General features: G+C 31.7%; 1 protein-coding gene across 1 annotated transcript; it reads left to right on the top strand.

Annotated features, from left to right (window-relative positions):
• The first annotated feature begins 553 nt into the window (after window positions 1-553).
• LOC106769219 (vesicle-fusing ATPase) lies at window positions 554-11,116 on the top strand. The gene is made up of 21 exons (XM_014654741.2): window positions 554-912; window positions 1,110-1,205; window positions 1,318-1,399; window positions 1,497-1,547; window positions 1,995-2,165; window positions 3,174-3,328; window positions 3,412-3,520; window positions 4,094-4,193; window positions 4,274-4,329; window positions 4,711-4,776; window positions 4,872-4,954; window positions 5,764-5,897; window positions 6,956-7,166; window positions 8,483-8,614; window positions 8,689-8,749; window positions 8,848-8,907; window positions 9,168-9,226; window positions 9,314-9,401; window positions 9,903-10,025; window positions 10,283-10,348; window positions 10,751-11,116. Exons 1-21 carry the CDS (start codon window positions 734-736, stop codon window positions 10,892-10,894), a joined length of 2,226 nt encoding a protein of 741 aa, XP_014510227.1. The 5' UTR covers window positions 554-733; the 3' UTR covers window positions 10,895-11,116.
• Window positions 11,117-13,156: the final 2,040 nt, after the last annotated feature.

Here is a 13,156-nt window from a genome sequence, read left to right as displayed (position 1 = left end):
ATAACGTTTTCGAATTATGGTAAATAGACAAGTTTTAATAAAGAAAATATTATATGTAATAAATTAATACAGAAATAAGCTGAATTTATAAAATTCGCAAAATTAATGTAAAACAATTTGTTAAAAGTTGGTTTGATTCGATTTAATTTTAAAACATTAGTAAATTCCATAGCAATTAATCTTGAAAGCAATAACACTTTTAATTTAAAATAATGATAAATAATGCAAATATTTTAATTAAATAAAAAATAAAACATTATAATTAAAAAAACACTAAGAACAGTTAAAATGATATATGTTCATATAATGATATATTATAAAAATAGTTATATTGTAAAAAGGAGTGTGTGAACTGAAAATAGTTATATCATAAAAATTGTTTATACAAGTATAAATATGTGTAAATATTTGTGTAATAATAAAAAAGTTATATGAAGTATCAATGAAGAATGTAGAAAACAAAAACAATTGTTGGTGTTTATGAAGTATTTTTAGAACAGAAGGATAGATTAATTGGCAAAAGAAGAATTTGTATTGAAAGTAAATTGTAAGAAAATTCATTGCCTAACTTGCAAGTTTATTTCTTATGGTGAGGTCATAGAAAGAGAAGAAGAGAAACAGAGGAACGTTTGGCATAACATTTCATAGCTCTCCCGCGCCATTCCCATTGCGGTTTGATCTGCAGGTGCAACAAGAGCGGAGCAAGATCCGCGTGAAGATAAAAATTGCGAGTATGTTCGGTTCATCGTCTTCCGCTCCGTTCAAGATGAGAGTCACCAACACGCCCTCCAGTGACCTCGTTCTCACCAACCTCGCCTACTGTTCCCCCTCCGATCTTCGCAACTTCGCCGTCCCCGGTCACAAAAACCTCTACCTAGCCACCGTCGCCGATTCCTTCGTCCTGTCTCTCTCATATCCTTTTTTCTGCAATCTATTTCACTTTATTTTTTTTCTTTAATTTAATTTAATTATTGTCTTCTACGATTGCGTTGAGTTGAATTGGTTACTTGTTAATTTTCTGTTATTAATTATGCCATTGCCGAATGGTGGATGTGATTTCGTGGATTAATTGGATTGATGATTCCTTTGTGGCCTTAACCGAGAGATACTGCTCATGACAGCATAGGCAGCGACCAGATTGGGTTGAACTCCATTCAACGGCGGTGTGCCAAAGTTTCTAGTGGTGATTCCGTACAATTGACCCGGTTTGTTCGCTTTAATTTGTGTTTTTCAGATTGGTGTTTAAGTATTGACGATTATTGACTTTTTTTTTTCTATTAGTTTCTTCTGATTTGATTTTTTTCGCTGTTGCTTAAGATTTGTGCCTCCCGACGACTTCAACCTCGCACTGCTTACCATTGATTTGGAATTTGTTAAAAAGGGGAATAAGAGTGAGCAGGCATGTTGATTTGAAAAAGTGCTCGTTTTGTTGTCTTTAACTTGTTGCTGTTAGGGTGGTGTGGTATTAAAATGGTTGCTGTTTCTTTGTCTTGTAGATTGATGCTGTTCTACTGGCTAAGCAACTCCGGAAGAGATTTTCAAACCAGGTAGGGTCTTTGCATGGTTATTTACGCCTTTAACTTGGTTAATAATGGTGGTGTTTTAGTTATCATTGATTTGTTACTTTTTGATTTTCTTTTCTGATTATAACACTTGAACACGCACGTTATGGTTGCTAGAGGTTAATGATACTAATGACAGAGTGTTATTTCAAAAACTTATTGTCTAGACTGATTACTGTTGGACAGGGGAAAGGAAAATGTTTTGTAGTTGTTGAATGGCTTCTTTTGTTATTATTTACATAAATAAGTGTTTATCATTTCCCAGAAAGTTAATGCATTTAATACTTAGTTGTATTATTTTGCATAGCTACTAATGTCCTATTTTTATTTGATTTTTGCAAAGACTTTGAAATTCAACTTGTTCACTATAACGAAGCCATGGTTTAATTTGTTAATCTGCATTAATTTGTTAATCTGCATTATTTTGTACAGGTTATGACTGTGGGGCAAAAAGTGTTATTTGAGTACCATGGAAATAACTATAGCTTTACTGTCAGTCAAGCTACTGTTGAAGGCCAACAAAAGTCCAATTCTCTTGAAAGAGGGATGATTTCTGATGACACGTACATTGTTTTTGAAACATCACGTGATAGTGGAATTAAGGCGAGTTTCCCATTTTGCTTTTGACATCTATATATCTTGTTTTGGTCATAATAGATTTGGTATATTTAGAGGAAATGAACAAAAGCGAAATACTTATTATTCCTAAGAAAAAGTGCAGAGTACATTTTATGGTGCCATGAATTTGAGAAACGCCTTGAGGAAGCTATCTACAGTGCTGCTAACTGAACACTGATGTGACTTGTAACTAAAATTGTAACAAATTGAGATGCAGTTACAGTGTAGGAAATCACCTACTACTAAGACTACAGCTAATTTTGAATACTCACTAATCATATACACTTAGCTATCCTTTGATGCTTGATCAGTAAAGAAGTTAACAAACCTTTAACTTCAAATGTAAATCACAATGATGGAACAAAAATCTCACATTTCAAATAAGTTTCATGTAAATTACTCACAGAGAGCTAATCAAGTACCTTAAATCCTAACCTCAAGTAAATATCAAGATCTATGCTCCCAAGCTTCATGCAGAATCAGTATTGTAATTGTGCTGTACAAAGAGATTCTGTTGGAGAACTGCCTTAACGAGATCACATCTCAAGCCTATCAAAGCTCACTCCTGTCTGTCCATTTTTATAGATGCCTCACCATAAAAAGCGGAGAGCAGCAACAAATTTAGCAGCCAAACAGTTTTGACACCCCAAAGTTATCAAATCAGCTTATCTACAGGAAAATTGTTAAAGCTATGAAGATGCAAATAGTTATTCATTGTTTAGTTACATAGATTTCACTGATTGGGATTTATTGAATTTTCAGCTAATCTTGATGTTAATTCTGAATATTTACTTGGTTTTTTGTAATATCTTCTGTATTTTTCATTTAGAAAGCTAATCCCTTACTTTGTATTGGTTATTATTTTATATAATCTAGGTAAGATAATAGTGAATACATTGCTAAGCAAATTAATGATATTGCATGAGGACTCTTAACTGTGCACTATTGGTTGTAATTATCCTTGTATTTACCGGTTTATGTTGTGCTTTGCAGATTGTCAACCAACGGGAGGGGGCAACTAGCAACATTTTCAAGCAGAAAGAATTTAACCTTCAGTCACTGGGTATTGGTGGCTTGAGTGCAGAATTTGCAGATATATTTCGAAGAGCTTTTGCCTCTCGTGTTTTCCCTCCCCATGTGACATCTAAGTAATACTTAATATACTATGGTTTATTAATGTATTGTTTATGTAGTATATCATGTTCTTAGTGGAAAGCCTTTGAACTTTCAGATTAGGAATCAAGCATGTGAAGGGCATGCTTCTTTATGGGCCTCCTGGAACTGGAAAGACACTTATGGCACGTCAAATTGGAAAAATTTTGAATGGGAAGGAACCAAAGGTTTGGAAATTACTCCTTATTCTTGTGATAAATTTGAACAAGTACATCTATATAAAATTATTATGTATGCAATCAGCTACAGTATAGAGATCTTATAATTGTAATTTCTTTGAATTAATTAATATTATTTAGTCTCCTAATTATTGTTAATAGTGGGCTAGAAATTGCCCAGGAATATGCTTTTATTTTCATGGTTCTACTATCTTCTTATTTCTTAAAATTGGACAAAATGGTTGTTTTCATGTGTTATCATGGATAAGGAATCTGGACTTGATTTGACAATATTGAATTTGAATCTTACTGCCTGTTCTCCAATCATCTCCTCTATTCTTATGGACGTAACTTGTGACTTTTATCGGAGTAGGTGTAACTTTCTCCAAACATATTAAATGTTCTCATGCTTCATTTTTGCCTTCTCTTCTTACTACATTTTGTTACATTTTTACTATGTCCTGTGATCGATTCTTTAACTAATTGACTTAATTGAATGGCTTCAAAATCTGTGCATGATACCTGTAGGTTGGTAAATTATATTTTGCTGTCTTAATTTTTCTTTTCTGTGACTTGTATTAGATTGTAAATGGTCCTGAAGTTTTGAGCAAATTTGTTGGGGAAACTGAAAAGAATGTGAGAGACCTTTTTGCTGACGCCGAACAGGATCAGAGGACCCGAGGTGATGGATATATAAACCCATTGTATATTTCTTAAGTTGAATTTTCAAATAATTCACTTTAATTGTTCACTGTTTTCCAGGGGATGAAAGTGATTTGCATGTTATAATCTTTGATGAAATTGATGCTATTTGCAAGGTATACGGTTTTTTAACTTTAGTTCAACATCAATCATCTACTGCATTGCTATTACGAGTACATCAATTACAGTTAATCGGCAACAACTGAGCTTGCGATAACTGGTGGACTATCTTTAAACTATACCTTAAACTAGTTTGATTGTGGTCACTTATCAATGTTTGTTTTTATATTCATTTTGTCTTGGTTTACCTAACTAGTGGAAAATGTGTGTTTATCTTGGTTTATACGACAAAGTGCACAAGTATGATTAAAGGGGAACATGACAACATCTAAATCTGGGGTTGCATGTAGTTTCTTGAGTAATAATGTTCATGAGCATTGTAAATGTTGATTTGTGTGGTACTATAATCAATCTGTTTCTTTTCATGTCATGTGCAGTCAAGGGGTTCAACTCGGGATGGTACTGGAGTTCATGACAGCATAGTAAATCAGCTTCTGACTAAGGTCAGTAAAGTTTTTGAATGCTTTTATTGATAGAAGAGATACTATTTCTATAGTAGTCATATCAGAAATTCTAAGACAATCTGCTTGGTTTACAGATAGATGGTGTGGAGTCACTCAATAATGTTTTGCTTATTGGAATGACTAACAGAAAGGATATGCTTGATGAAGCTCTCTTAAGGTATTCATATCTTCTTCCCCTATTATGCTCTTTGAATTTACTTCCCCACGAAAATATAAATGTTGACATTCAAAATTATATATCAATAGTTGTGATACAATCTACTGTCACTCTGATTGCTTGTTATAGAATTTGAAGAGTTTACACACACATGTTTATATTATTTATGATATTAATTAGAAGAGGAATAATTTCCTAAATTAAGGGTAATCAGCGGCAGTAAACTTTGGGCCAGTATTAGCTAATATTGCTTTCTATACTCGTGATTAATACAATCACTCAATGCTAAGCTAACATTCTCCCTCAAGTTGAAGGATGTATGTCATATTTACTAAAGTCAAACTAATACCTTGTAAGACATTGAATAAGTATAACAGCTAACTAGTTGTTGGAGTTTACAACTTTAGTAATGAAATTGCCTTTTAAAAACAAATACTTTTACAAAATATAATGAATCACTTTGTGTTCTGTCCTTTCATGAAAGATTGGGTTAGAAGGAAGAAGTAAATGCTGCTGAGTTGTCTCACATCATTTTCATTACCTTAATGTCTCACAACTTGATCTGTTAAATCTATTGCTTTAACCCCAAGTTCATTGTTTGCTGCTTCCTTGGCGTGATACTTTGCATTTGTATTGACCTAGCAGCTTTGTTCTATTTCTAGCTACTGTGTCATTAATAACAAATGCTATTACCTGCCTATTCATGTTCTCAATTCTAATGCTTAATCTTGACTCCTGTAATTGGTTTGTACGGTATGCATAAGTGGCTCTTATCTTTTAGTCATTTATCATTTACTTGTGTCATGTAGACCAGGGAGATTGGAAGTCCAGGTTGAGATAAGTCTTCCTGATGAAAATGGTCGACTACAAATTCTTCAAATTCACACCAACAAAATGAAAGAGAATTCTTTTCTAGCTCCTGATGTGAACCTTCAAGAGCTTGGTATGTGTTCTGTGATGCCTAGTCTCGTCTTACATATGTATAAGTTTACTTTTTGGATGAAATGAAAGTAATAAAAGCTTTCTTATTGTGCTTGTTTGCATTAGCACATGTTTTATTTATTGAAGGATATTATTCATGATTTACCATAAACCCTTTTATTTGGTAGTTTTATCATATGAAACCAGGAGGGAAGTCTGGCAAATTAAAAATTATTTCACGTCTGTTTTAGTTCCAAGCAGTTTGTAAAGTTATTTGTTTGAATTGGTTTTGAAATCCCCTAAGCATGGACAAGCTGAACGCAGCACTAACACTGACCTCCTACACATTATTATATTTAAGAATCGTGACAACAATGCGAGGTGTACATTTACTTTTTACATATTTAGTCGTCTGTCTAACATGGAGATGATCACTGTCTCAGTGTCTGTTCAGAGAAATCAAAACTAGTTTGTCTAAATTTGATTTTATACTAATTTTTACCAAATATAAAATTTAGTTTGAGTTTTTTTTTTAAATTAAAAAAAGAAATTAAGGAAAGCAGATTGTTTTTTCATGCATAAAGTGAAAGAATGTGAACTGACTAAACAGTTTTTTTGTTAAAATAATTTTTTTAGTTAAATAATCAGAAGACAAGAATTGAGTTTATAATATTGAATCATTATTAATCTTAAAAATACTCTAGAACCAATTCTCCTATATCTAATTAGCTATTTGGTTTTAGGAGTATAACAAGCATCTTCTCAAGAGGCAAAGAGATTTACAGAACATAAATACATTCTTGTCTTTGTGATAACTCCCTTCTTTGAAAATTACCAACACTTTTTTGGTTAATGGTTTGAGTTTGTAACATGATATGATTAATGGTTGAAGTGCGAATAAGATACTGAGAAAGATATTTTTTGTATTCCGTTATTTTGGTCATGCCAATGTAGAATTTGCAAATACTGATGGCAAGATCATTTTTATTTTTAACAAAAAGTGGAAAAATAAAATTATCTAACACATGGATTGAATTCATGTGATGCTTACTCTGGATTTACTTTTCTTGTCTTGTGCAGCTGCCCGAACAAAAAACTACAGTGGTGCAGAACTTGAAGGTGTTGTGAAAAGTGCCGTGTCATATGCTTTAAATAGACAATTAAGTCTAGATGATCTCACTAAGCAAGTGGAGGAAGAGAACATTAAGGTTACAATGGAAGACTTTTTGAATGCACTCCAAGAAGTTATTCCGGCATTTGGTGCTTCAACTGATGATCTTGAAAGATGCAGGTACTACTTCTACTCACAAGGATGAAAGTTTGTTGGAAATAAGTCAAGCATTTTCATTCTATTTACTCTTAGCTCATTATCAATATATAAATTTACATAAAATTTAGTACTCTAGGTTGAATACTTCATGGTGCATCACATAAAGAGCAAGTGATGTGTTACAACAGACTACATCCTAAAAGTTCAAAGGAACTCCTATTCTGACGAACTCTGTAGGAATAAATATATGTATCCTTATTGCATGATTACTGGAATTAAGTAGATCCTAGAATAGGCCTATGACTAAAAGCCCAAGATGCAATATCTCTAAATATCTAACACTCTCATGCTAGAGCATACTAATCACATGCATCAAGCTAGTTACGTAGATATCAATTTGAGGATCCCTCATACACTATGTGAAGATATCAGTCAATTGATTTTGGAATTGATAAAATTAACGATGTCTTGTGATAAAATCTTCTCTTTAATGAAGTGACTGTGAAAATACCTCGAAGTGCTTAGTCCTCACTCAGAACACCAAATTTGAAGCAATATGCAAGACATAACCTGATTGACACAAATGAGAATCATTTGGATAGCCTCCCCAGACTTTGGTTCTTTGACTAATGACCAATTGTTTAAACCAAAATGGTCCACGAGTGGTTGAAGTCATGGCCTGATGCTCCACTTTTGTACAGGGCCTTGCAACAATGTTCTGTTAATTATTTTCCCAGAACCATCTTCTCACCAATAAAAATACATTATCCTAAGGTGGATCATTATTAGCTAGATAGCCAGTCTAATCTGCGTTTAAATATCCCATAACACAAGTTTGCACTTTGTATTCATACAAGAGACCTTTTCCTAGAACTCCTTTGATATATTTTAGAATACTGATCCAGATTTAATTTTAGGAATCCAACATGTAGTTAAACTTATTTCAATAAGCTCTCCAGGATACCTAGTGAAATCAATTTATAACTTTAAATGAAATCACTTTAACTTTATTTGCTCGTTGACCATGAATACAACTTTTATGTGAGTGATTACATGATAAGAACTTATTTAAGCACTTAATTTAGCTATTTTCCCAAAGACCATAAGTAAATTAATGCAAATTTTGTGAGGTCGCTTCTGGATAGTTATTCGCAAATAATTTTGTAATGTTTTTGTAATTAATGCTGATTTATAATGTTTTACTTGTTTTCAAAAGTACTTGTTTAGTTTTATGAAGAATGTGGCATAATTGAAATCTAAGTTTATTGGAGGTATTGTGGAAACCAACAAATTTGCTGTGTTATTGTTAACATATTTTTATGATATTTGATTTATAGACTACATGGCATGGTGGAGTGTGGTGATCGTCATAAACACATTTACCAAAGAGCAATGCTACTTGTGGAGCAAGTTAAAGTGAGTAAAGGAAGCCCACTTGTCACTTGTCTCCTGGAAGGATCCCGTGGCAGGTAAGTGATATATCATTGTTCATCTTAATCTGATCTTTATTTTACAATGTTTCTAACTTACTTTGTTCTCACAGTGGTAAAACTGCACTAGCAGCTACTGTTGGTATTGACAGTGATTTCCCGTATGTCAAGATAGTAAGTTCATTTATCTTTAGATATTTTTCTCAAGAAATCGGCATTGTATTTTGACTAAAATTATGGCCACCTGTAATTCATCTTCTGTGATTGGGTAGGTTTCAGCTGAAACAATGATTGGTCTACATGAGAGCACCAAATGTGCACAGATTATCAAGGTTTGTCATAACCAATACTTTTTGAGCCTTTTGAATCTACTGAGTTGATAGTGTATACAGTTTCCGAAGACTGTTACTGATCTTGCAAGTAAGGATTTATGAAGTCAAAATCAATACATGCTTTTGACTTCCCATTATCTTCCCTGCGTAAACAACATTGATATAATAGTCTTTTCTGTATCTCCCTAGCTAGTTGCCTGTATCAAGGAAATTCTATGGTCTAAAGTTTTTTTTTTTTTTTTTTATAATATTTCCTACAGGTTTTTGAGGATGCATACAGGTCACCCTTGAGTGTCATAGTTCTTGATGACATTGAGAGGTAAGATTTGTGATTTTATTTGATCATCCTTTCCAGGAATTCCTCCTGAATGAATAATACTGATTGTTTCCTTGTTCATTAATCCAGATTATTAGAGTATGTAGCCATTGGTCCTCGTTTTTCAAACTTGATTTCTCAGACACTACTGGTTTTGCTCAAACGGCTTCCTCCAAAGGTTTTTGTTCATCCTTTTCTTTTAGTTCTTTTCTGAAGCATATCTATTAGGATGGTCAAAAGAAAAACTGAAGACTAGATCTGGATTCAGTGGGTGGGTGAAGATATACTGCCGTGCTACTTTACTTGCCAGTGGGCTAACCAAAATCTATCATCTGATATCCAAAATGTCATGACAGTTTGATAATATTTTACACCTTAATGCAATATAATGATTGAAAATCTCCTTGTCAAATTTCTCGCTTGTGGAAGCTAGTATTTAATTCAAATTGTTTGTGCTAGCTGAGAATTTAGTTTTCAATCTTCAACAACTTGGGCATCTGGATGTTTTAATGTTTATATTTTTTTCTGTAATGGAGGCTATATATATTTTCCTTTAAGGTCTGATAGTTCATCTCCACATGGTCAATATCGCCAATCAAAAGTTTGAAATGTTAGTAATTAATTTTGAAGCTGCATAAATCTTTCTGTAGCTAATGTGCATTCCTACTCATGTTGACAGGGGAAAAAACTCATGGTTGTTGGCACAACAAGTGAACTGGGTTTCTTGGACTCAATTGGATTTTGTGATACCTTCTCCGTTACATACCACGTTCCTACCTTGAACACAAAGGATGCAAAGAAGGTAAACATATTTCTTCTTTACATAGTGGTATTATCTGGCTCATGGGCTAATTGTATGCTATTGACTTGTGTCTCGTGAACGTTTCCTGTTATTTTTCATGCTTTTTTGTACTCTTGAATCTTAATAACAAATAAGTTGTTTCATCTGATAAAAATTTAAGTGATTGTATCACTTGATACAGTTTAATTTGTGCCTCTTGTAAGCTTTGCAGTTCAACTTGAATGTTAAGCTTCTCCTTTTCATTTTTAAAACCACAGGTCCTTGAACAGTTGAGTGTATTCTCTGAGGACGATATTGATTCTGCTGCAGAGGCATTGAATGATGTACGTATAATCACTCCTTTATTTATGTGCTTCATTTGTTAATTGCCATATATCAGTTTTTTCTAATTTGTGTAAAACAAGGGAACGGAGTTAGTTTGGTTTGGAAGGGAACTTCATTTTTTCATTGAGTTTTGTTTATCCTGTGTACAAATCACAAATAGAATAGCTGTTGCTCGCATTTCTGATAATATTTCTTCTTTTGTAAACAAAGTTTTATTTATTTTATTTTTAACTTTGGGCGTCTCTTTTAAATTGAAGACATTGATGGTAAGAGAATTAAATTATTTGGTCATTATTAATTTAATTTGTGCAATTTTTGTATTGGAAGCCAGTGGTTGGCAAAGAATATGGATTGCATGATGATACTGGTACTTATTCTGATTGTTGAATTTCCATTATCAGATGCCTATCAGGAAACTATACATGTTGATTGAAATGGCAGCGCAAGGGGAGCAAGGTGGATCTGCGGAGGCCATCTATTCTGGCAAAGAGAAGATTAATATCTCTCATTTCTATGATTGCCTCCAGGATGTTGTTAGATTATAAGTTGTTTTCTTAATCACTTTCTCCCCAATCTCATTTTTTTTATAATTCATTCCTACATGGCTTGTTATTGTTGATTTTCTGAGAGGTTTTTCCGATTAGTGTTGCTTGGTTGCCCTAGTGGTAATTTTGATATTCAGGGTTATAACTTGTTTGGAATTGAGTTGCACTCAAACTGTCATGATCCATCATTATTATTCAAGTCTTATATTGAAGTATCTCCTACTCCTTTCTTTCGACCTAAGTTAATTATTTTTTTCAGCCACAAATAGAAGAACACGGGTAAACCTTCATCATCGGACATGAACAATTAAAAATTACCAACGTAATTAAAAAAGCTAAAGTGTATACTCCTAATGTTATTCAAAGCATTCAACAAAATTACTTAAATTTATTATTTTTATTGGTACTAGCGTAAACACATCTTCTGCATATGTATATTCACCTTTTTATGATTTTAAAATAATATAGTTTTATAATTTTTCTTGAATTATGTGGTAGTTATACTTGAGAAAAAAATTATTTTAAACCAAGAATCATTTAATTTATGTATTTTATTAAATAAATAAATGATATTTTATTTATTAGAATATAAAATTGTACAATTAAAAAATGACGCAAAAAAGTTATCAAATGATGTATTTTTTTATATATATAATGGTATAGATGCATGATTAGGTTAAAAATATTATTGGAAAAATGTTGGTTACCTCGAGTGCAAATAAATTATGTTTCAAACTATAAGTTGAGTACTAATGATGCATTTAAGGTTGTCTTGGTTTAGTTATATGTGTTGATAGTTTTAGAAAAACCACGATGAATAATGTAAGTAGTTTTTTAGCTTCTTTTCAGCATTTTTAGGATGCTAATTTTTATTTATGCTGAGCTAACGAGGTGATTGATGTTTTGGAGTATTTTTGGAGGAAAACTTTTAAAAACTTTGGTTAAAAAATGATTCTATTTTAATTTGTCATAGTTAAAGAATGACAATAAGATAAGTATAGATATCACTTGCCTTTACTTGCTCTGCTTGAAAACGTTTGTCATGTTGTCACTCATCATGTATATGTGAAAATATATAGCAGGTACTCATGGATACTTAAAATAAAATATTAATACAAATTAATATAATCATACTAAAAGATAAATTTAAATTAATTGCGTGAAGATATAAATTTTAAGAATGAATCTTTTACAGAAATAACTTTAATCTCATAAATCTAAATAAAAAAATAGAAATATTTAAAGTCAAATTTTAAACTATCATTTCATGATTATTATATTTTTCACTAACAATATTATTTTAATCACTTAAACATAAAAAAAAAAATATTTAAAAAAATTTACAAATAATTATTAGTGGATAAAAGGTATGCATGGGTCAAATATCATGATATTTTTACATGTTTCATCAACAAGCCAATAATTAAATGCGTGTATTTATAATTCATGAATATTTATTAAAAGTACTCATTTAATACCTGGGTACAAATTTTTTACAATCACTGGTCATGATTTCTTAGATCAATCAATAGTTTATAATAATCTTAAACGTATATGATACCAATACTTATAGTTTAAGAATATATGTAGTTCAAATTTTCTTATATTTTTTATGAAAAAAATTATTGTACTATTAAGTTAATTAATTTAACTTTTATTTATAAATAATAGTATAAGTGATTTAATATTTATTTTTATATATTTATTTAAATTTGTTTCGTAGTAATAAGTATAATGTGTCTATATTGTAACATTTGAAATTTAGTAGTATAAAACCACTAAAATAAAAATTACAAAGATGATAAATTATAAAAGAAATTTGAGATTTTTTATAGAAGAAATATCTACATCTAAAGAATTTTAGAAGCTATCTATATTGTTGATTCTCCCTCACTCTCACGCTGAGATAACTATAGATATGTCCTCCCTAAACTCACACCCATTAAAGTGATCATCGCAAAAGAGAAACATATACAAAGACAGATAACACAAAAACAAGAATAAGCTAGAATACAAACAATTAATGATATATATAAACATTTAAACATTATACACACGATACACATATCACACCAACAAACTAAACACTTTATGCATGACCATACTTTGACAAGACTGTCCGGACTTAGAATGATTGTCAAGCTATGATGGGTTGTGCACTTATGGTGGCTTCTACTGTTTTGCAAAGCCATTACCAATGGTTTTCACCTTACCACACTCACAAGTTTAGTCTGTTCCATGTCTTCGATCATATTGGAAGCA

Source organism: Vigna radiata, chromosome 7, assembly GCF_000741045.1.
Source record: "Vigna radiata var. radiata cultivar VC1973A chromosome 7, Vradiata_ver6, whole genome shotgun sequence".
Taxonomy (NCBI): Eukaryota; Viridiplantae; Streptophyta; class Magnoliopsida; order Fabales; family Fabaceae; genus Vigna; species Vigna radiata.
Note: the sequence above shows the minus strand (reverse complement) of the source record. Positions and strands in the feature narration are given on the sequence as shown.

What these genes read in the sequence shown, in the direction of transcription:
- LOC106769219 (XM_014654741.2), top strand. Translation starts at nt 734, where the DNA reads ATGTTCGGTTCATCGTCTTCCGCTCCGTTCAAGATGAGAGTCACCAAC. An exon ending in TGTGAACCTTCAAGAGCTTG is followed by an intron (nt 5,898 to 6,955) that starts GTATGTGTTCTG and finishes TGTCTTGTGCAG; the next exon opens with CTGCCCGAACAAAAAACTAC. An exon ending in ACACAAAGGATGCAAAGAAG is followed by an intron (nt 10,026 to 10,282) that starts GTAAACATATTT and finishes TTAAAACCACAG; the next exon opens with GTCCTTGAACAGTTGAGTGT.